We start from the raw sequence: 24,505 nt of genomic DNA, 5'->3' as shown, positions 1-24,505 counted from the left end.
TACTGCACTGAAATACTGGTCCTGTGCCAAGGAGAGGCTGAGCTTCTCATGGGGGAGGACTAAATGTTAATTGAAAAACGTTGCCAGCAGTACAACCTGCATATCAGAAGCTGACAATTCTTGCCAAGTAGAACAAGGAAAAATATTACTGGCATTATAACTTCATACTTATTCAGCTCCCATTAGCTCTGGAAAGACAGCTTCCTGGGTTGAATGAAACTCAGTATGAGTTTGTGTTTTGTAAGGTTGATGGTCTAAGATCAGTAAATATGGGGACCTATTAGAGGTAGAAAGCATGAATGGAGATCCTTCAAATAATCATTCCTTCCAATGAAGGAAATTTTCCAAAGGAAATTTAATTCACCCCTCCCTATGAGAAGCAAAGCATACATGCAAGGACCAAAATTATTGCCTTAACATTTTAGAGAACTTTGAATGTCCCATTATACTGAATAAATTGTTTGGCATGCAATTTTTGTGAGTAATCAAGGAAGAAGTTGTTAACCAGACACACTTGAGCCACACTCCATTCTGGCTTTTTGCTGGTTAAAAACAGAAAAATCTCATTGATTTGCCTGCCTGTGATGACTTTGAACTGCCGTACTCAGATATCAGCCTTCTGAGTAGCAAAGATTACAGTCATTAATCATTAGAGCCCAGAAAGAGTTATTTCCTTAAGACATTTGTTAGCATGTTACTATATCAAAGCAATGATCAGACTATTTACAAATGCCTAACAAACAAGTACAGGTAGAAGAATAATCCAAATAGAAATTAGAGTTGATTGTTGTTTTTTAATTTTATTACTTTCATGCAAATTAGTATATAACTATTATAGGAGAAATTAAATGCTATCTTTAAAAAAGGGATTCCTGTTATTAACAAAGAAAAAAAAAGACATTGCATTCCCACCAATGTAGTTCCACCAACCAAGGTCCAAAGACTAAGACATGAATCTTGCTAACGGTAAATATGCTCCTGTGAAGACACCATGTTTTACTCACACAGTTGTTTTAAAGTTGATATTCAAAAATAACAGTATGCTGCTGGGTAATGTCATTGAAACATAAAATTGTGAAACTGGACAGAGCCCTTTGGAAAGAGATGGGCTTCAGAAGTCAGTCACTTGTCAGGATGTAATAGTTATCTGTAACAATACTTAGTCACAAAGTCAGCTCCATCAAAACAAGAGAAAATACTTGACTAGACTCAGTTAGCCTGGGCTCCTATTTAAAGGTAAGTAAAGTATAAACAAATACGGTCCCTAGCAATCTGCCTCAGAGGAAAACCATCTGCTTTATTCATTTTAAACCTATGATTTCAGCAGCGACCTTACTACTGTCATCATCACTAACGTTTACTGGAAGTTATTAATGTCAGACTATGTAGTGACAGTTCCTAAACACACCACTGTTTTTCATTTTGTTATTCTTTTTTTTAACTGTATTTTTTTTGTCTTTTCCTTTTTGGTACTGTTGATCGACTGTTGCATTTGCTAGGCAAGTGCTTTGCCACTGAGCTACATTCCAGCCCTCATTTTGTTATTCGGAAAGTATTTGTACTTTCGGAAAGTATTAAGAGTTTCCAATTTTCGAAACTACACAGATTCAGAACGTTTAAATAGTAACCCCAAACTTGTCTAGCTAATTGTTGATGTATTCAACAGTGGGGTCAAGGTCTATCTCAGAGCCTCAGAGAGAGCTTGGGGTCCTTGGAAATGTCAACATTCAGTTGCATCAAGGGAGATTTTCTAGCCAGTCATTGAAGGTTCTTTTGGAGAGCTGCCAAGTCTATGTCTCAGCTTTCTACATCTCACTTCCCAGAATGTTCCCTGATGGGCAAATTTTCTCTTATTGATAGACTCCGCTTCAAAGAAATGAGAATGTGTCTCCCTCCGCAACTCAGAATCTGGAAGTTTATTTATTTTTTTTCATATTCAGCTGTGGCAGTTCCAACTGACCTTTTGTCTCAGGCTAACTGGATGTAGGTCTCTAATTGAGCCTGCCGTTCAGTCTTGAGAATGAAATCCATTAATTATTTGTAGAATTTCTAATTGCAGACATTCACTTTTGATGATAGGTGTTTCTGCATTCTCTGTCTTCCCAGCATCATTTCTTACACTGTGGTTGTTAGTAAGTCATGTCAGTAAGAGGATTAGGATGCAGTCTCTCTGCCAGACTCCCGGCTGAGCACTGATTTTTTTTTCTTGTCAGGCTTTCTATAGCCATCATTCTACCAAGCAGTACATGGTCTTTGCATTGCCATTACATGAGCAATCTCTATTTATTTATTTATTTATTTATTTATTTATTTATTTATTTATTATTTAGATATTTCCAATTCAGACAATGGAGGTACCTCACGATCAGAGACTGCTCTGTTCTTCTGCATTTATATCTAGAATTCAATAGTCCTGGGCAAAGAGAAGCTGATTACTTTTAGTTCACTGAACTGATTATACTATTATGTTAATATCACCTTTATTTCAGCCCTTTGCATTTCAATGTTCTGTTTCTAACATGGGAAAATAATCAGATTTAGAGCACTCTTCCTTTGAACTTCATGGTTAAAAGAAACCAGGAGTTCTCAACAGTAGAATCCTTAGAAAAGTGGTAGCACTGCCAGACACAGTGGCTCATGCCTGTAATCCTAGCTACTCAGGAGGCTGAGATCTGAAGATCAAGGTTCAAAGCCAGCCCAGGCACAAAAGGACCAATTAATCTCAAGAACACCAGAAATGGGGCTTGGCTCAAGGGTAGGGAGGTAGCCTTGAGCTGAAGAGCTCAGGGACAGCGCCCAGGCTCAGAGTTCAAGCCCCACGACCCACCCAAAAAAAAAAAAGAAAGAAAGAAAAGAAAAAGAAAAAGTGGTAGAACTGGGTTAGTTTTGGAAGAAAAATATTTCTCTGAGTTATTTTCCACATTCCTCTTCTAACAAATCATGCATTTTCTTTTTTCCAAGCAATCCAATAGATGAGATTACTTGGGAACAAGGGAAAGAGCCTTCCTCAAGGATTTGCCTGAGCATCTACTAATTTAATTTAAAGAAAGCCATCCCATCCTGTGCCCTGTCTCTATACTGAGCAAAACACCAGATGGACAGGACCAGACCAAGTTATCTAGAATCACTGCCAAGTAGAAGTGTTCTGGCATATCCATGTTCCACCAGAGAGCTTAAACATGGGAAAATCATACCAGAACTAAAATCCCTCCATGTCACCCATCACTTTTAGCCCCAAGTCCCTACCTACCTCCTTCTCAAATGCTTGGAAATTTAGCCTCTTCAAATCTCAGGATATTTCTTCTCATAGACTATTCCAGTTCATTCCACATTCCATGACTATGGGGGAAAGTGGGAGAAAACAGTAAGTGGGAGAAAATGAGATTTCTGAGGAGGTTTTCAGTAAATGGAATTCTGTTTAATGGCCTCAAAACTGAAAACTGACATTAAAAGAAGAGTTTCCAGCTGTTCAGTTTTACCGTGAAAGGAGAAGGAAGGTGATGCAGATATGACCACAGCCAAGGGAGTATAATTTCCTCCCAGGAAATGGGAAGAAAGAAGTCACAAGGTAATGTGCAATGAAGGAATTCAGATGTAAAAGTTGTATCCCAGATGTGTTCACAGGATGACTCTGGAAGTTTCTAGCCTACACTTGACATAAATGTGCAAAGCTCAAGACAAGGAAAGGAAAGCCTACTTCACAAAGCACAAAGTCCACTGTCAATGACATTTATGATAAATGGGTAGTAAAATTGGTGAATTCAAATATACTTAACAGAGGTTATGTTTGTTTCTTGGGAACAGATATTGCCAGGATAATTAGAGAACTAGATTAACATTCAGTTCTGGAAAACAACAGTAAGAAGGTTAATTTGGGGTTAACTCTAAACTAATGGTTCCTTGTTACCATCAAAGACATATTGCAAGACAAAATAGACCAGGCAAATGACCCTGAAGAGCATTTAATGTTTCCACGGGCAATTCCCATGCAATGAAAAAAACTTTTAGTAATTGCAGCATTTCAGCTACCTAAATGCAATAGGGCCTTGCAACATGGCCCTGTTTCCCTACACTTTGACCAAATATCTAAAATGCCATTCTAAAATCATTTGGTTCTAGTCTCTTGACAAACCAAAGGCCACACTGAGCTAAGAATGATGATCTCTCTTGAGAAAATAAACTAAAATATGTTTTGTGAATTTATGCTGACACAGTGTTGACATTGGAAAACTTTTATGGTGAACCAAACTAATTATGAAGATAGCTATTTTGTAGAAATTTTCAAAAACATGCTTATATGCTTATTTTATCTTTTATGTAAATTCTAATAAAATATTTATCTTTAGGATAAATTGTGAAATACATGATATGAAATCACACAGTTAGACTAAGAAGCACAATAAACTTACCTCAGAGTTAATTAACTGCCCATGTTAATAGTAATTTAAATCCTAGTTTATTTATAGCTCAGAATTCTTCAGGTTTTTTTTAAATGGAATGTGCAATGATATCATGAGAAAAACTCAGAATTAATGATATGAAAATAAACAAAAGAAGGATTCAAAATAGTAGAAGACCCCAAAAGACAGTAAAATTTTGCATTGCAGAGCTTTTCCTATAAAATAGAAATCATGATTATGCTTAGAGTTTTCCTATTAAAAATGTCATTCCATGCATTAGGTTTTGACTAACAATGTTGTTAGTACAAATGAGTCCTTTCAAACAGGAAAACAACTGTTTGATCTATTCATGTTACCACACAATACCACTAAACCTATAGCCTTTTAAAACTAATGGGTCTTACATGCTTTGCCAAATTACTGGTTACTAAAGTCTCTACAGGTAATACAAAATCCCTTCCAAAATTTCTCTCTTCTTGAAAATATTGAAGGGGGGAAAAATCTGCTTTGTGTTTCCTAGAAAATCCCAGGTCCATCTGATATTTAAATTATAAAGAAGTAATTCTTTATAAATCACAAACACATAATTTTGTATGTATGAAAAGCTGCAGGAACCAAATTACATTACCTTTAGGTTTCATTCCCTAGGCTCTAAAAGATTTTGGAAAGCTGTAGTTTCAGGTATTAATCAAATTCCAAAACATTTGGATAACAGCAGGTAATATATTACCTCGAAAAGGAAAGGCAGGGAGTGTTTATTGACAGTTTGGGTTCCAACTTCATGGATCTTAATTAGATCTCTCTCTTTTTTAAAAAGAATGGAATGCATTTTTATTTCTACTTCAACTCTTCTCATCGTGTATCCTAATATCTAATTAAATCTGATGTGCTTCACTGTTAATGCCATATATAATCACTAACTCCAAGACTTAACCCCCCCTATACACAAACACACTCACACCTGTAAATAAATCTCAGTTAAACAGTTACTTCACTTACATAACAACAAACACCAGATGTTTCCATATACAACGCATATGGTAGATACTTTTGCCTTTGAGGTTTTCTCTAACCCTGTTTTCTTTGCTCTAAATTAGAGAAAGTCAACATAGTTGCCTCAGCTACTGCTAAACATTTGTGAGCTCTAGGTTGAACAACTGTGGATTAGGAATATAGGAACTTTACTACACTTTGTGAAAAGAGGGCAAACTTTATGATAGATACAGATTTAAATTGTCTCTGCTACTGTTAATCATTTCACTGTATCCCATTTTGTGTCTAAGTAAAGCACAATATAAACTCTACCACTGTAGCCATTTTAAGCATACAATGTAGTTCTCAGTACATTCCTACCATTATGCTACCTTTACCCCCATCCACCTCCAGCACCTATTTCATCTTCCATGATGGAACTCCACACCTGAAAACTGTTGTTTCTTCATGCTTCCTTTCCTCAATGGCTGCTATAATTTTGATGGGTGGAGGTACCTCACACAAGTGGAATAAAACAATAGCTTTCACTAATCAGTTTCATTCACACAGTACAATGTTTTTAAACGTATCTACATTATAGCACATGTCAGATTCCCTGCCTCTTAAGGACTAAGTAATATTCTGTACCAAATTTAGTTCATCCATTAATGGTCTCTGGTAACCCATGTGCATCTTCTGGCCTTCAAGACCTACAGAATCAAATCAAAGCATGCAAAAACATGACAGTGCCATGGACCAAAATGCTAGGCTATAGCTGAGAGACTGACAACTCTGAAACATTAGAAGCATCAATAAGTCAGATTAGCAGCCACCACCATATTAGACCTTCCTCAAGCCATCTCATTCTCCCTACTAAAAGCTGACAGATTAGAATCCCTGCCTTCGGGAGTTGCACAACAGGCATCAAGTCTCCGGGGAATCATCCTCAAATCAATAATCACTGATTTTATTCTATCATGTAGTAGTGACATTTAGCAGTGTCACGAATGCCTAATAAATGACATCAGGAACAAGACAAAGAGAGGAGGGGGGTAGAAACACAACTAAAAAGCAATCCCACAAGGATTTCAAAATCAGTGTCATTTAATATTGCAGATAGATGACAATAACATTTTCTGAGATAGGAAGAAGTGACTGAAAAATAATGGATGATTACTAATAAGGAGCGCAAACCTGAGAACTCAAAAGATAATACTTGATACAAGGTCGACACCAAAGAAACTAAGGCTTAAGTTTAGTTCAAATGTAGTCTGTAGTCTCTAAATATTTATAAACTACACTTGTACTTTAGCTTCAAAAAGCTTCTACAAACAATTTGCTGTTATTAATGTTGTTTTTTAATGAATATCAATAGTAGTGATACCATTTCATCCTATTTCAAACTTCTCTGTTTATGGTTCCTTCTGTATAAAGAATTACCTATGGCTATGCTACCATTTGAAGTTTGTGGAAATACACATATAAGGCTTTTTCATGTATGGAGTACACCAATCCTCAAAATTGTAATAGTTCTTTTTCTCTTAGAAGTCCTAAATTTGAAAGCTACTTCTAAGTTTCAAACATCAGGTCCTTAAAAGAAAAGCAAAACATTGTTATCCATGAACTAAAAGGTTCCAGCTCCTCAGATGAGCCTCTGATGCTATTTTCAAAGTTATTTGGTCCCCACAGCATAAAAAAACTATAGATTTGAAAACAAAAAGCTAAAATCACAGAAAAGAGTATTTAATTTATTGTAACCCTTTATATACATCATAGAAAACATGTACATAGCTCTGACTATAATATACAAATACCACTGGAACATAGAAATCAAAGAAGTGGCTAGGAGTTTGGCCTAGTGGTAGAGTGCTTGCCTAGAATGCACGAAGACCTGGGTTCGATTCCTTGGTACCACATACATAGAAAAAAGCCAGAAATGATGCTGTGGCTCAAGCAGCAGAGCTCTACACTTGAGAAAGCCCAAGGATACTGCTCAGGCCCTGAGTTCAAGTCCCAGGACTGGCAGAAAAAGAAATCAAAGAAGCAAATCTCTATTTCATACAATATTCAAGTGGGTTTTCTCCCACTTTCCCTCTCCCCAGCCCCCCCACTCATCTTGGTTTTCCCTTACTTTCCCATTTTCAAATACACAAATAAACGTATAAACAACATATCAAGTACCACATTCAGATACACTAATAACATGAGATAAATCTTAAGGGGAAAAGAAAAAAGAAATAGCTTCACATTACATTAAGAACAACTATCACAAAGATAAACCTCTTGTTTCCATATCCTGGAGTTCATTTCACTTAGCCTCATCCTATATGGACATATGTACATAGCTTTTGAGCTATTATAATCCTCTGTTAATGCTCTGTTAGGAGGATCTTAAATGTATACTAATTGTTACAAACGAGGGAAACTATGGAGCCTATGTTTCTTTGGGTCTGGCTAACTTAATAAGATTTTTTCCAAAGCTTTCCATCTCCTTACAAATGGAGCGATGTCATTCTTTCTGATGGAAGCATAGAATTCCATGGTGTAAATATACCACATCTTCTTGATCCATTCATCTACTGAAGGGCATCTGGATTGGTTCCATATCTTAGCTAGGGTAAATAATGCTGCAGTGAACATCGTTGTGCTGATAGATTCAGTATGGCCTTGTTTCTGGATATTTGAGAAAATACCCAGAAGTTGAATTGCTGGATTATAGGGGAGCTCTATGTTTAATCTTTTGAAGACCCTACATACTGCATTCCAGAGTGGTTGAATAAGTTTACACTCCCAACAACAGTGCAATAGTAATCTCTTCTGGCCACATCCTGCCAACACCGGTTGTTATTAGATTTCTTGAAATGGCCATTCTACCTGGGGTGAGGAGAAACCTCAAAGTTGTTTTAATTTTCATTTCTTTTATGGCCACAGGTGTCGAGCATTTCTTCGTGTGTCTATAGGCCATTTTTTTCATATATTTTTTATTGTAATGAATAGAAGGGTTACATTATATTTGCCAGATAGAAGGTACATTAATTCACCTACTTTGATACCCTTTCTCATGTCTTGGACAGTCTTTTTATATTTTATATTTTATTTTTTATTGTAATTAATAAAAGGGTTACATGATATTTGCCAGATAGAAGGTATAGGCCATTCTTATTTCCTCTTCAAGGAAGTTTCTCTTTAAGTCTTTGGCCCATCTTTCAATGGGATGGTTGTTTCTTTGAGGATTTGTTTCTGAGAGATTTGATTTCTTGAGCTATGGGTATATTTTAGATATAAGAATCTTGTCTGTTGTATGGCAAGTGAAGATTTTCTCCCATTTGTGGGCTTTCTCTTTATCTTGCTAGCCATGTCCTTTGCCATTCGGAAGCTCTGCAGCTTAATGCAATCCCATTTGTCCAAAACTAATCTCCAAAGAAACAACCATCCCATTAAAAGATGGGCCAAAGACTTAAAGAGATTTTTCTCTGAAGAAGAAACAAAAATGGCCTATAAACACATGAAGAAATGCTCAAAATCTCTGGTCATAAAAGAAATTCAAATCAAAATAACTCTAAGATTCCACCTCACTCCAGTTAGAATGGCCAGGATCAAGAAAACTAATAACAACAGATGTTGGAGGGGATGTGGCCAGGAGGGATCACTACGACACTGCTGGTGGGAGTGCAAACTTGTTCAACCACTATGGAAAACAGTATGACAGTTTCTCAAAAGACTCAACATAGAGCTCCCCTATGACCTAGCAATTCCACACTAGGCACTTACCCAATTGTCCAGAAACAAGGACAGACTAAATCCACTCGCACCACGAGGTTCATTGCAGCACTATTTACCATAGCAAAGATATGGAACCAACCCAGATGCCCCTCGGTTGATGAGTGGATCAACAAGATGTGGTATTTGTACACAATGGAATTCTATGCTGCTGTCAGAAAGAATGACATTGCCCCATTTGTTAGGAAATGGAAAGACTCAGAAAAAATCATATTAAGTGAAGTTAGCCAGACTCAAAGGAACTTAGGCTCCATGGCTTCCCTCATTTGTCATAATCAGTAGAAACCTTGGGCTCTCATAGCAGAGATTTGCAATAGAGCAAAACCTAGATACAAAAGGCCATAAAGTATGATGCTAAATGAAAGGACCTCTAGGATATAGAAACAAAAGCCACATAATGAGTGATTGTTGTCCTTAATGTACTATGTTATCTCTCATCTCTTTTGCTGTCCCTTGGTTATCTCATATTGTTACAGTATCTCACTTTGTTATCTGATATATTGGATATATTTGTATTTGGTTATTTGAAATTGGATAGGGAACTGGGGAAAACAAGATGAGGGGTGGGGGTGGGGGGAGGGAAATGGGGACCAAGACATGAGAAAGGGTATCAATGTATGTGAATTAATGCACCTTCTATCTGGTGAATATAATGTAACTCTTCTATTAATTACAATAAAAATATATGAAAAAATATTAGCAGAAACTTCTTAAATCTTAAAAATGTACTACTCAACCAGATTTGGAAGCTTTCCAAACTTCAAACACAGGTTATCAGAAGGAACCCAATTACATATTCTGGTTCAAATATATGGAGAGGATATTAAAAGCTGTAAGAAAGTAAGAGAGAATCCTAAGTCAAAGACTTTCCAAATGACGCCCATAAGAATAACAGTAGGTTTCTCAACAGAAACTTTAAGACCACAGAGTGCAATGAATGATTTATTTCAATCCTTGAAATAAAATGACTATTCCATATAGACTACTTGTCCCAGAAAAGCTATCACTAATAATTGAGAGAGAAAAAAAATGATAAAACAACAGAAATTCAGATCTTCTTTTTTCATTCAGCTTTCCATTTGTGTTCTCTCAGAATTCATTTAGTCATTTGATTGTATTTGTTTTGTTTATCATTGTTACCATTATTGTAATCGTTTTTCATTAAAGATTTTATTAGCATTGATTTTACATCATATTTCAAATGTCGTGTATTCAAGAAAGGAATCTATACATACAATCCCTGGCACATAGATTTTAGAACATAATTAAAGTTAAGGTGAGGGTTTATATGTCAGAGATACATATTAATATATACAATAAAATGTTATGTCTATAGAGTATATAGCCCATCATAGATTTTTATGTCTATGTAGTTTTGTTTATATCTCCAAGACCATGTCCATAAGTAATCGTTGATTTTATTTGAATCTGATATGTCATTTCCATATCATTAGTGTTTGTTACTATACATTTCTTGGGTTTTACAGAAGTATTTTTGTTTTTCCCCCATATTTCTTGTGTCCCAAAACTAATTTTCAGCAGAGCTCAGACTAAGAAAAATAACTGACCTACCTTTCTTATATAAGAATCTGCTCTCAGTGTGGCAGTGCCTCAAAAGGCTAAACATAGAACTCCCCTATGACCCAGCAATTCCACTACTTGGCATTTACCCAACCATCCAGAAACAAGGACATACTGAACCCACTAGCACAACAATGTTCATTGCAGCACTATTCACCATAGCAAAGATATGGAACCAACCTAGATGTCCCTCAGTTGATGAGTGGATCAACAAGTTGTGGTATTTGTACACAATGGAATTCTATGCTGCTGTCAGAAAGAATGACATCGCCCCATTTGTTAGGAAATGGAAAGACTTAGAAAAAATCATATTAAGTGAAGTAAGCCAGACTCAAAGGAACTTAGGCTCAATGGTTTCCCTCATTCGTCATAATCAGTAGAAACCTTGGGCTCTACTAGCAGAGATTTGCAATAGAGCAAAATCTTGATACATAAGGCCATATAATGTGAAGCTAATTGAAAGGACCTCCAGGATAGTGAAACAAAAGCCATATAATGAATGATTGTTGTTCTTAATGTACTATGTTGTCTCTCATCTCCTTTGCTGTCCCCTGGTTATCTCATATTGGTATAGTATCTCACTTTGTTATCTGATATATTGAATTTATTTGTATTTGGATATTTGAAATTTGATAGGGAAGGGGGGAAAACCAAGACGGGTGGGGGGTGAGGGGGGGGGAAACGGGTACCAAGACATGTGAAAGGGTATCAATGTATGTGAATTAATGCATCTTCTATCTGGAAAATATCATGTAACCCTTTTACTAATTACAATAAAAAAGTGCATGAGGCTTGGAAGTCATCACATCCAACCTTGGGGAAAAAACACTGAAAATATGGAAAACCAGCTCTTCTCAGAGACAAATGAACAAGGGAAGGGGTGTTATTGTCCAAATGAAATGTAGTCTTTACTAACTTATGTAACTGCAACTCCTCTCCATATCACCTTTATTATAACAATTTTAAAATGTTAAAACCCACATACAAGTGACCACAGAGAAGCCTAACATAGCCCCCCAGGACTGAAATCCAGGAGCTAAACCTGCTATATAACCAACACAAATCGAAATAAATACACAGCCAGTACAATGAAATAATTGCAAAATGTACTGAAGAACTTCAATCTATTTAAGAAGTCTCCAAGGAAACCCCAAAGAATAAAACAAGGTATCACAACAGTTTCACCTCTGACAACCACAAGTAGAGCAAACTAGCACAGTCAGATACACACAAAACTTTACCCTATGCACCTGTTTACTTATATTATGTTTACCTGACATCATCTCTGGCTTTCAACAAGAAAGGCAAAGCAAACACTCTGAAACAATGAACAACAGGAATAAACTTGGATAATGCATGGGCTGTAGTTTAATAAGAGCATTAATTATGATTAACATGATAAGGGATCTACTGGAAAAAGCAGTGTAGTATTAGAAGACAGATGAAAATTCAAAGGAGCCAAAAGAACTGATAGAAATCTTAATTACTGTAACACAGATGCCTTTAATGGACTGGTAGTAAGAGACACCCAACAATAGCACAGTACATATTGTTTCAAGGTCACAGAGAAACTAGAAATACAGACCAACCATATAATGAGAAATGAAATACACAAAAACAAACTTAGAAGATATGCTCTTGAACCACAGATGAATGACAAGAGAACACAATTAGCAAAAATCTGGCAGCTCATGGCTCTAGTGTTAGGTCACTCGCTTTGAGGAAAAATGTTCAGGAATAGCACCCAGGCCCCAAGTTCAAGCCCCAGGACTGGTACAAAAATAAGTAAGTAATAAATAAATACATAAATAAATCATGTTTATAAAGATGCTAGTTTCCTCCAAATAATTAGAGATTAAAATAATATATATGCATCCAGGTTCAGTGGCTGACGCCTATAATCCTAGCTACTCAGGAGGCTGAGATCTGAGGACTGTGGTTCAAAGCCAGCCCAGGCACTAAAGTCCCTGAGACACTTATCTTCAATTAACAACCAGAAAACCAGAAGTGGCGCTATGGCTCCAGGGGTAGGGCAGTAGCCTTGAGCTGAAGAGTTAAGGGACAATGCCCAGGCCCAGAGTTCAAGTCCTGCAACCGACAAAATTAAAAAAAAATAGCATATGCCATGTGAGGTCTTTCAAGAAAAATTTTAAATGTTTTGAATTAAGTGAAAATAGATACTAAATATTTACGAGTTATAGCTAAAATAATTCTTAGAAGAAAATACATAGAAATAAATGCATGAGTTCGAATAGAAGAAATATCTACAATTAGTGATTCAGTTTTTTACCTTAGGAAATCAGAAAAGGAAGAACAATTTATACACAAAGTAAGCAGACCAAAAGACAGGAATTTATTCATGGTAACTAAGGAGAGAGTAAAGATAAAAATGACATCAGGAATGAAAGTGGCTAGAGGTAGAGCTCACTGTTAGGGCATTTGCCTGGCATGTACAAAGCCTAGGGTTCGGTCCCCAGCTCTGAAATTCAAAACTACAGAAATGCAAGAGAGACCATAACTATTGATCCCATGTACATTAAAGGAATGGCAACAGAATATTGTGAACATCTCTATGCCCACAGATTGGATAACCTAAATGAAATGCATATATACCTTGAAAGACTCAATCCATCACAACTCACACAATCAATCTAATTAGATCATTTGAATTGGTGATGAATTCAATGATGAATTGTGGTGTACATTTAATTTAGGGGAAAAAAACGGTGTCTTTGGGAGACAGGCTCTTACAAAACTAAACATACCCTTCCCACACAATTTAGCAATAGTGCCCTTTAGTATGTATCCAAGTTAAATACACCAAAACCTGTGAAGCATATGTCAAGCTTCAGAAAAATCCCAAATACCTTACAACAGATGGATGAATAAACAAATTGATAAATGACAAAAAAAGAATCTGCTGTCTCTCTCTCTCTCTCTCTCTCTCTCTCTCTCTCTCTCTCTCTCTCTCTCTCTCTCACACACACACACACACACACACACACACACACACACACACACAATGGAAAAATGCAAGCAGGTACTCACTTGACCACTTACTTCACTGACATAATAACTTAAAATATCAGACAAGTACCTTTATTCAATTTCATTTACTAAGTCATCGTGAAAATGAAAGGATAGTTTTTGTCCATTGAAATATGGATTTGTATGTGAAAATAAGTGGCTATAAAGGTCATGACAAGGACAAAAAGTTCATCTTGGCAAATACAATGTTAAAAATATAAAAGGAACCTGTTGAAATTCTACAGAATTAATTTATGTCTTTTTCACTCAATTTGTTAAAAAAAATCATTACAAGCCATAAAATTTTAAGTTCCCTGAGACAATAAATTTCTTTCCTATTTAAGTGAAGAAATCATTATAGGACAAAAAAAACTCCCATGGAGAGAAGATAGTGTCCTATACATCCAATTTGCGCCATTATGATCTAGTAAAAATTGCGACTAATCAGTTTGAATGGCATGCTGCAGGATTGAGCCAGCAAATTGGATTGTAAAACATATTCATCATCATCTCAACCTTCTTTTTTCCCTCTGAGCTGAAATTATGTCACCACAGTTCAAAGAATTGTCTCAAAAATGAAACAAATCCTGGATTCATGTGGCTTATACCTTGATTCCTAGCTACTCAAGAGACAGACCTGAGAAGTACAATTAAAAAAACCAGCCCAGGAAGACAACCCTCCCCAAAGCCTTTATTACCAACTAACCAGCATAGCTCAACTGATAGAGTGTACCAGCTATGAATGAAAAAGCCAAGTAAGGACAGAATTCCCTGAGTTCAAGCCCCAGTACACACATACACACACACACACACACACACACACACACACACACACACACACACACACACACACACACGCCAATCAGATGTGCAGGTATAGTATAGTTTACTTTAGCACAAGTTACTCAAACCAACATTTTGAAAAGTAACATTTGGAAATAGTACCTAAAATAATTCTGATTCCGAAAACAGACAAGAATAATTTCATAGGCATGGAAAAAAGGATGCATAAAGAAAGAAGCACAAGACAGAATGCAAAATACCTTTTCTCCAACACAGCACCAGTATTTTCCATCAAGTCATTTTCATGGGTCAAATACTGAAGATCTGTGGTAAATACAGTTTTTAAAAAATAGAATTGCATGACATTTCGCTTGGGGCCATAAATATAAAAGCTATTCAATAATTTAGTACAAATATTAAAGAAATATTTATGAAAATTCAGTAGAATAATCAGGAAGGAAGCAGTAGCTGCTGAGGAGTTCATGAGAGCCTCGATTCTGCAGGCACAAGAGACACATTCAATCCCAAGAAGACCCTAGGAGTCCAGATGAGTTTCTCCAAGAAAAATGCCTGTAAAGTTTTTCCAAGAAACTTTACCTCTAAGCTATGGCAGAGCAAAAAGTAGTAAAAGTAAATGCCACTGTATGGTGTTTTAATATCTAAAGATTCCTCTCAGACTCACTCAAGTACACTGAAATGCAAAAGATCTTTCCTTCAGCCTATGGCTTTGGCTCACTTAAACAACAACCAAAAAAAAAAATGGGTAAATAACATTATCCCTTTTCTGATTAATATCTTTGGACCTATGTTGATGGCAACTGGAATTCTCTAATCTTAAGGCTGGTATAATTCTTTTTCATGTATTTAGAAAATTGATGAACCCTACTTCTGTTACATAAAGCATGAGTAATACAAATCAGAAGGCTAGCTATCTGGGCCAGGAGTTTAGCCTAGTGGTAGAGTCTTTGCCTAGCAGGCACAAAGGCCCGGGTTCAATTCCTCAGAACCACATACATAGAAAAAAGCTGGAAGTGGTGCTGTGGCTCAAGTGGTAGAGTGCTAGCCTTGAGAAAGCCCAAGGACAATGCCCAGGCCCTGAGTTCAAGGCCCAGGACTGGCAAAAAAAAAATGCTAGCTATCTGTAGAGGAACTATCTGTGGCTATAACTTGAGAAACATTAAACAGGACCATTTCTGAAAAATGCCCATGCACATAATTTTTATAGATATTCATGCTTTATTTTATGTTTCAGTTTACATATAAAAATATATATGTATTATATTTAATATAATAATATTGTAAAATATATGCATTGCTGAAGGAAAAATCCTTTTGCATTTCCTTTACTCGAGGGAATAAATTAAAACACTCTTCAACACCTGCACTTACCTCCCTTTTCCTTTCATGATGACAGACTCTAAACTTTGTTTCACAGACACCTTATTCCACAACAGGAATTTGTTTTCATCTGAAATAAGCATGCATAATACATATCTAGTGCTCAGATATGATCAAAGAAAATTTGAGAGTATGAGTCAGAAAACTGACCTTAAAACCACTGTTTAACATGAAACGCCCTTTTACAGATAAATCTGAAATGCAAGGTCTTCTAATAAAGTGTGACTAATGCAGGCAAAATGTCTCCAGATCACATGGGTTACAATCAGTGTTGTTGCTAGAGAATATTATTTTGGATTGGGAGAAGATTCTTCTGCTTAAAAACAACCTAAATTTTTATCGTCTTTCAAATCAAGGTCAGTAATTTTCAAAACTTAAAATATCAGTGGGATTTGGGCTTTTCTCGTTTTGGTTTTGAACCTTGGAAAATTTTTGTCAAAATTATCACTTTAAATTTGCCTTTTTATAGTCCTTAGGAAAATGACATTGATTACCACCTCAAGTGAATATTTGTGTATTTTTTACATTTTTCCCATAGAAATCCTTAAAGGGATTAATATTTCATATGCAACTCCAAAGAACACAAAATGTGAACATGGAGACTTTGTCAGCAATGCAACTTCTGAGAATATTGAAAACTAATCAAGTAGCAGTATTTTAGAACCCCAGAAATGATCCCAACCTGTCAGATTTGCAGAGAATCATGGAATCTTCCCTTATAATTCAGTTCCCTTGTACTTACTGAACTCAAACACTTCCCTGTCATATGGAGAGAAGACCCTGAAGCAATGGGTCTATGGCAAATATTTCCTCTACCACCAGGTATCTGCTGCTCAAGTGAGTGTCTTAATTTCATGTGACTGAAAAACTACAGAAACAGACAGAACTATAATAAGAACTTATTTTACCACATGAAATAAAAAGTCCCAAAAAGATTCAGATTCAAGTATGGGATTTTTCTCTTGCTTTTTACAGATCCTCTAACAGGAAAATAAAAAATCCATTTTCACATAGACAATTACATATCATACATTCACTCAGATGTGATGTTTCTGAAAAATTTGCTTGGCTATGGGCCAGGAGTTTGGCCTAGGGTAGAGTGCATGCCTAGCACGCACAAAGACCAGGGTTCAACTCCTCGGTACCACATACATAGAAAAAAGCTGGAAGTGGTGCTGAGGCTCAAGTGGTAGATCTCTAGCCTTGAGAAAGTCCAAGGACAGTGCTCAGGCCCTGAGCTCAAGCCCAGGACTGGGAAAAAAAATTGCTTGGCTAGCTGGTACTCTGTCACTTGAGCCATACTGTCAGCCCTGTATTTCGCTGGTTATTATATAGACTTTAACAACGTTTTCTGCTTGAACTGACTTCTAAATGCATTCCTCCAAATCTCAGTGTCCTGAAAAACTAAGATCATATGAGCCAGTAGGCTCTAATGTAATCTTTCACCAGAAATCTCTCTTCCCTTCCCTAGAAATCCCATCAACTTTATCATTATCTTGTTTTCCATTACTTTATCTTATCCACAAGGCTGGGTAATACATAAAGGACTTTTATTAGTGAACAGCTTTGGAAGATGAAATCACAACACTTCTAGGGAGATCTCCTCATGACATCACAAACGATGTCATGACAAAAGCATGTTCCAGAGAATGATCCCACCAAAGGAGACCCAGACTGTTATGGAAGGGGTCTGGTATTTCTCTTCTATAATGTAACAGCCCACATCAGTAACTAGTGAGGGTCTTACAAGAATTATGATTTCTTTTAAGGGAAACAAAACAATATCTTAATGGCCTTCCATCAGGCTATGTGGCTTAAAAGTCCCATCACCATTTAATATCACTGAGCTTCCAACACACAAACCCTTGAGGAACAAACCATATCCAAAATGGTCCAGACCACAGCAGCTTAGTGAAAACATGAGGCTATCCCCGCTCTCCCACTAGCCCCAGTCACATAAATCCTCATACTCTGAACTAGTAATACAGCCAATTGCAGAGCACACGGGTGGAATAATGGAAAGTGAGTATTTGTATTCAATCCAGATACAGATATTGATTGTAAAACAGAAGAGATGCTCACGATTTACAAGATGTGCTTCTACCATCAGGTCCTATTTGTTTTGGGACTGTATTTGTTCATCTCTTCTACCTAGAAATTCTACTTTCTGCAACCTTGAAGATATCTAACATTACCAGATACCCAGTAGTTTGAAAAGTAGCATAAATCCATATTCAAACTTGCTTTTAAATGTTTATGATTGTTAATATATACTACCTGATTGCTAGATGAATGAATGGATGGATGGATGAACAAATATGAGAATGTATATAAATGGGATACTTCTTGGCAGTAAATATGAATGAAATTTTGATACATGCAACAATAAAGAGGATCTCAGAATAATTATATTAAATGAAAGATCATAAAAGAACATGTAATGAAATTTGAAATAAATGAAAACTAATTTATGATAACAGAAAACATATCAAAATCAGTGACTGCAAAGGGACAGGATTAAAAATCTTCCACAGGAAACTTTTAGGGATGATAGATTCATTCACTAACTTGATGGGGGTTAGTATGTTTTATCCTCAAAAAGGCAAGATAGTATACATTTTGCATTTTCTTTTTGAATGATCTCTGTTACAACTTTCCAGGTCTGCCACTATAGCACCAACACAGCTACAGATTACAATAATACAAGTAAATAGTGTGGCTTTTTTCCCAATACACTACAAAAAGGCTGGTGCACCAGTGGAGTTTATCAGTCTCTGATTTTAATTATGGTACTTTCATAGGCAAAAGTATCTAATCTTCTATCCATGGCATGTACATTTCTCCACATACTGGTTTTGCAGCCATGTGCCTACAGCTAAATATGACCTACTCTTTCATAATCACACTATTCACTGCTGGAATTCTACCCTTCTGCAGTACTAGGCCATATCATATCATTCCAGTTCTACTCCTTTGTTAGAGTTCTCTATTCTCTCTCTGCCTAAATTCACCTAGCCCCAACATTAGTTCAACTCATATTCTTTTTGAGAGTATCTTACAGAAAATGCTACCCTTGGGCCTGTGAACTTTCAGGATAGTTTCCATCTTCCTCATCCTGTTTACTTGGCCTATGCTCAGAACTTGATCTCTGTGTCTTTCAATGACCTGTACATTTGCATGTGCATGTGTTGTATGTGCAGGTATGTGTCTGTGTGTGTGTGTGTGTGTGTGTGTGTGTGTGTGTGTGTGTGTGTGTAGAGACAGATACAGAAAGAGATCATCATGTACTCTTACAGTGTTCTGGGAGTTTAGGTACACCTGCATATCTAAAATATAATGTAATTAGAATTATTATCCAATTTCTGTCACTACGACCTGACTGAGAGTTTCCTGTGTCAATTACATCTGCCTATACGACTGCCACAGTAAAAACAACAAAAACTATGAGTCAACCTGTTACTATCACTATAACCATTTCAAAGAAAAGAAAGCTAATGCATAGAGAATGCATGCATTTATTCTGTAGGCACATGGTTTGTAGACAGCTACACTAGTCATTTATTTACCAGTGCTGGGGCTTGAACTCAGGGCCAGGGCACTGTCCTTGGGCTTTCTCAAGGCTAGAGCTCTACCACTTGAGCCACAGCACCATTTCTGGCTTTTTTTTTCTGTGTATGTGGTACTGAGGAATCAAACCTGGGTCTTCATGCATGCTAGGCAAACACTCTACCACTCGGCCAAACTTCTAGCCCTAACTAGTCATTTTAAAGAGTGCAGTAACTGACGACGAATCCATGGTCCATGAATCTGTACACTCTTCCTGCTGGAAGCCTTTTCTATTCCAGGTTGGTGTCTCTACTAAACCGGTCCTTGGTCCTCCTTCATCCTCTAGATACACCAAGATGAAGACAGCTACCAATATCTACATCTTCAACCTTGCCCTGGCAGACGCCTTGGCCACCAGCACCCTGCCCTTCCAGAGTGTCAACTACCTGATGGGCACTTGGCCCTTCGGAACCATCCTCTGCAAGATCGTGATCTCCATTGACTACTACAACATGTTCACCAGCATCTTCACCCTCTGCACCATGAGTGTGGATCGCTACATCGCCGTCTGCCACCCGGTCAAGGCCCTGGATTTCCGCACGCCTCGGAATGCCAAGATTGTCAATGTCTGCAACTGGATCCTCTCTTCTGCCATTGGGTTGCCTGTAATGTTTATGGCAACCACAAAATACAGGCATGGTGAGTGATGTTGCAGGGTCCAGGGGTGAAGGGTTTCTCCCTTGATGTGTCAGTGATGTCGTGAGCCAGGTAGCACATGTAGAGCAGTCTGAAATCTTAGTTAAATGACAATTCTAGCCATTCCTTCTGGCCCAATGCCCTTGAATATCTTGAAATGGAAGGTTTTCCTATAATGTATGCTATTACCACATGTTTTAAACAGAATAGCGTCTCTTTGTTTTTTTTTTTTTAAATCTCTCTGAACTTTTTCACCAAAAGATCTCCCCCAAAGTAATTACCATTTAAATTCAAAAGTGTTACATGGAGCCATGTTTGAAATTTCGCCGTGGTTGCCCGCCTGATAAGCTCAGCTTTTCAGACCCAACAGCAGGATAATGAACAACCCATGCAAAAGTGGGTGAAGACGTCCATTAGCTGGAGTCTCCTAGAGATGAGGAACAACAATTGAAGTTTTCTACCAATAAAAACAAAGTGTCTGACACATGGTGAGAGGCTCTAATTGTTCGTGGATGGAAAGCTTAAGATGATCAAAGGGATGTCAAAACGAGATGCTTAAGAAAGACTCAAGAAGATGGAGTTTCTTCCACATTTCCCTCCCCCTCCCCACCTCCCCCCGCCCCCTGACTCAACTGTAAAACAAGAGACTTTAGTTTAGCTCTGGTCAGGGCTCTAAATTGGGAAGCCAGGCGGTGCTGTGCGCACCCCCCCTCCCCCCCGCCCCCCCGGGGCTGTCATTCCTGCTGCTCACCCTGAGCTGTTGGTTGGCTGTCATTCCTGCTGCTCACCCATTCCTGCTGCTCACCCTGAGCTGTTCCTTCCCTTCTAGGATCCATAGACTGCACCCTCACCTTCTCCCACCCGGCCTGGTACTGGGAGAACCTGCTGAAGATCTGCGTGTTCCTCTTCGCCTTCGTCATGCCTGTGCTGATCATCACGGTGTGCTACGGGCTCATGATCCTGCGCCTCAAGAGCGTGCGCATGCTGTCGGGCTCCAAGGAGAAGGACCGCAACCTGCGGCGGATCACCCGGATGGTGCTGGTGGTGGTGGCCGTGTTCATCGTCTGCTGGACGCCCATCCACATCTACGTCATCGTCAAGGCCCTGGTCACCATCCCGGAAACCACCTTCCAGACCGTCTCCTGGCACTTCTGCATCGCCCTGGGCTACACCAACAGTTGCCTGAACCCCGTCCTGTACGCCTTCCTGGATGAAAACTTCAAGCGATGCTTCCGAGAATTCTGCATCCCCACTTCCTCCACCATCGAGCAGCAAAACTCCACCCGCGTGCGTCAGAACACTCGAGACCACCCCTCGACTGCCAACACAGTGGACAGGACTAACCATCAGGTATGTTGTTTCCACAACTAATGACGCCTACTGGGAGTGAGAGGCAAAGGGAAAATCGCAGTGGTGCTAGTCTAAGACTGTAGGCTCTTCACAAATTAGCAACGAGTAGACAGGCTGAGGGGAAGCCTGAGAATGGAGGGAGAAATGTGGAGCCAATGGTGAACGCAGTGTCAGAAAAGAGCTGTCTTACATAAGCACAGTCTCTGTGTGTGTGTGTGTGTGTGTGTGTGTGTGTGTGTGTGTGTGTGTATTTTCATTTAAGTATAAGGGTGAGTCAACTATCTGTTTAAAAAGTCATATCTTCATAGCCTTTCCTTCTTAATGACTGTAGCTCATTGTGAAACTGGTTCAGAGATAGCCTCTTTCTCACATTCCCCAGAAAGAATCTATATTTCAAAAGTACCATTTCAATGGTTTTGTGGTTGAAGAGCCTAGATCCCTGGGGCTGTACGTATAAGATATTCCGGAAAAATCAGTGCCCCGGGTACAAGTTATTTCCAGTATTTGACATATTTGCATCCCCCTTGTTTATGCCCAGGAAAGCATAAGATTAGAGCCTACATGAAGGATTTAAGGTGTACACACAATATTATAATCACATAAGAAATCAACAAAGACCTTGTCTGCAGGGTTAGTGTCATAGTTTTGTAAAGTTTGACCTCTGACATATAAAGCCAGACTATAACCTGAATATTCATATGAATTTAAGTCATTAAATTTAAAAGCAATGGTGCCCACTTTCAAAAATCATGGCATGAGTAATTTCATGCCATTTATCTTAAATTCAAAGTTCATGAGGAGTAAACATTTAAGTCAGAACTTTGGATAAAATTCCTAGTCTTAGAGTAAGTTCCAAATTGTGTGGATAGAGGCTCCACAAAAAAAAGTAAGAAGCCATGTCAGAAGGGGTAAAACAGAGGCCAGGGGATATAGATATTTTTTCTTGCTATTTTTTCACCCCAGCTCTTATTGTGCCCTGGTACTGTACCTCCTCTACTGGCACCCAGTCCAGCCCAGGCTCACCCTTTCAAACTGACCACAGGACTTGTGTAATATGGCCCAGACAGGCGTGCATTAGAGGACATCTGTCCTCATACCCAGAGATGAAATCATTATAACCAACATGGGGACTGGCATTTCCCTAGAGAGAGAGAGCATTCCATAATGATAATGATGGCAGACCCAATTCCATCTAAAAGGGAATGTCTAACTTATTTTGCCCCACTTCTAATCCCATCTCAGAAATCAAGACTAGAACAAAATGGTTTTCACCCTCATTCTTTCTTCTTTTTTTTTCTGTATCAAGACCTGCTCCTTTTTTTAAGTAGCTGGCCCATCTAGTGGCTATTAAAGTATTGTGAGTCACTTTAAAAGGGTCCAGATTTAAACTGACTAATTCCCAACTAGGGGGATAATATATGGAAAAATGCAGCTCAAAGCTCTTGGTTCTAATCTTTTGCATTGGAATAATGTATCTCCATTGGTGCAAAATGATGGTCATTAGAAAATATTGGCTCTGTCTCCTCATTACCTACCTATTCGTTCTCTTCTAGGTTCTTTGGTAGGGTTTCCTAGCCCACCCCTAGGGACTCTTGTCCTTTCTGACCCTCCGGGCCACCCTCACTGCCTCCTCTCTTGGAAGCATAGCTCTTAGCTGTCTCCTGAGTTAAGCTTGATTGTCCTTCAATTGCTGTGACACTGTGTTTGACACCCGTCCAGATGCAGCACTCTCACATCATGTGGTTCTTGCTCTGGCAGAGAGAGGAGAAAGGATGCTAATTGGAGAAGTTCTGTCCTAAGTAGCTAAAAGGTTTGCTTTATAAATATATCCAATTAGAGTTTATCTTCACCGCTGCCTCTGTTAAGCCGTGTCAGTGTCAGATAACAGCAGAAACACATTATCCTGGGCTTGGCCACCTCCCAGATGCCCAGCCCGGAGAGCTGGACTTAAAAGAGAGACTTAAAAGAAAGGTAGAAAAGATATCCTGACCAAGTTGAAACATAATTCAAAGATTCTTGCCACTACTTTTTACTGATGTGTCATGATTTGAATGAAGTCATTTACACATAGATTAGAATAATGTGTACTCTCCCACTGAATATTTTAGTCCTATTTGTCAATACAATTCAATTTGGGAGTGAAATCAGAGCGTGTATCTATAGGATTCATTTAATCAGTGGGCAATTCATAATCTAGTCAACAAGTGGTGTGTTATTATGGGATGTTCATTTGTTTGCTTGTTTGTTGAACATTTTGGGCTATTATGTTCGCTCACCTGATTTCCAGCAGCTTTTCAGCTGCTTGTCAGAAGTTTGTCATGGCATAGATGTATATGTTCTGTCTATGTATTTGCTTTTACCCAAAGAAATATATTATTCTATCTATGTCACATTTCAAGCACACTAGTCAACTTCATATTCTGCAGATCAGAGATCCAATCTCAACCCTCCCCAGGGTGTCTGTATTCTGACAACTGTACACTGAGGCCCTGTCCACACGGCATAAAGTGAAGTGGCGATGTAGCTGTTATCAAGGTAATTTGATAAGCCATATCAGAAAGTTCTGTGTTCAGAATAAGCTGTGACTCATTCTTAAACAGTTAAAGCCATCTCCTTCTGCTTCCGCTACATAATACACCATTTCAAAATCCAGTGGCCCAAGCCGACCATTTATTTAGATTATAGTCGTGTGTATTACTGACTGAGGATAAGCTACGTAAGCTCCCTCTGTACTGTGCCACCAGCAGGGTTTTCACCAGCCCAGTCTCAGATAGCTGGCTCCATGGGGATTCTCATCCACCAGCCCTGGTTGTTCGCAAGGTGGCTACAGGTTTGGAGAGAGAAAGAATGGAGAACAAAGTTTTCTTGAAGCTCAGATTCAAAATGGGCAGAAAGGGGCTTCCATCATGGAGATGGATGGAGGGAAGTCCCTGTGTCAATGTAGACTCAAAGTGCCGGTAGAGTGGTCTCTT

At 38.2% G+C, this 24,505-nt stretch overlaps 1 protein-coding gene across 2 annotated transcripts in view; it reads left to right on the top strand.

The window, feature by feature from the left end:
- Oprm1 (opioid receptor mu 1) overlaps positions 1 to 24,505 on the top strand; it is a 50,564-nt gene that overhangs the window by 8,489 nt on the left and 17,570 nt on the right. The window contains exons 2-4 of one of the 2 annotated variants that reach the window (XM_090337938.1): positions 19,834 to 20,186; positions 21,013 to 21,533; positions 23,960 to 24,068. In XM_090337938.1, the coding sequence (XP_090194064.1) occupies positions 19,834 to 20,186; positions 21,013 to 21,533; positions 23,960 to 24,004 (919 nt within the window). In that variant the 3' untranslated portion in view covers positions 24,005 to 24,068. Of the gene's footprint in view, positions 1 to 17,595; positions 17,964 to 19,833; positions 20,187 to 21,012; positions 21,534 to 23,959; positions 24,069 to 24,505 lie in introns of those variants that run through there. The other variant, XM_090337939.1, reaches the window with a different exon arrangement.

Source organism: Megascapheus bottae, chromosome 8 (assembly GCF_031878675.1).
Source record: "Megascapheus bottae isolate mThoBot1 chromosome 8, mThoBot2.hap1, whole genome shotgun sequence".
Classification (NCBI taxonomy): Eukaryota; Metazoa; Chordata; class Mammalia; order Rodentia; family Geomyidae; genus Megascapheus; species Megascapheus bottae.
Note: the sequence above shows the minus strand (reverse complement) of the source record. Positions and strands in the feature narration are given on the sequence as shown.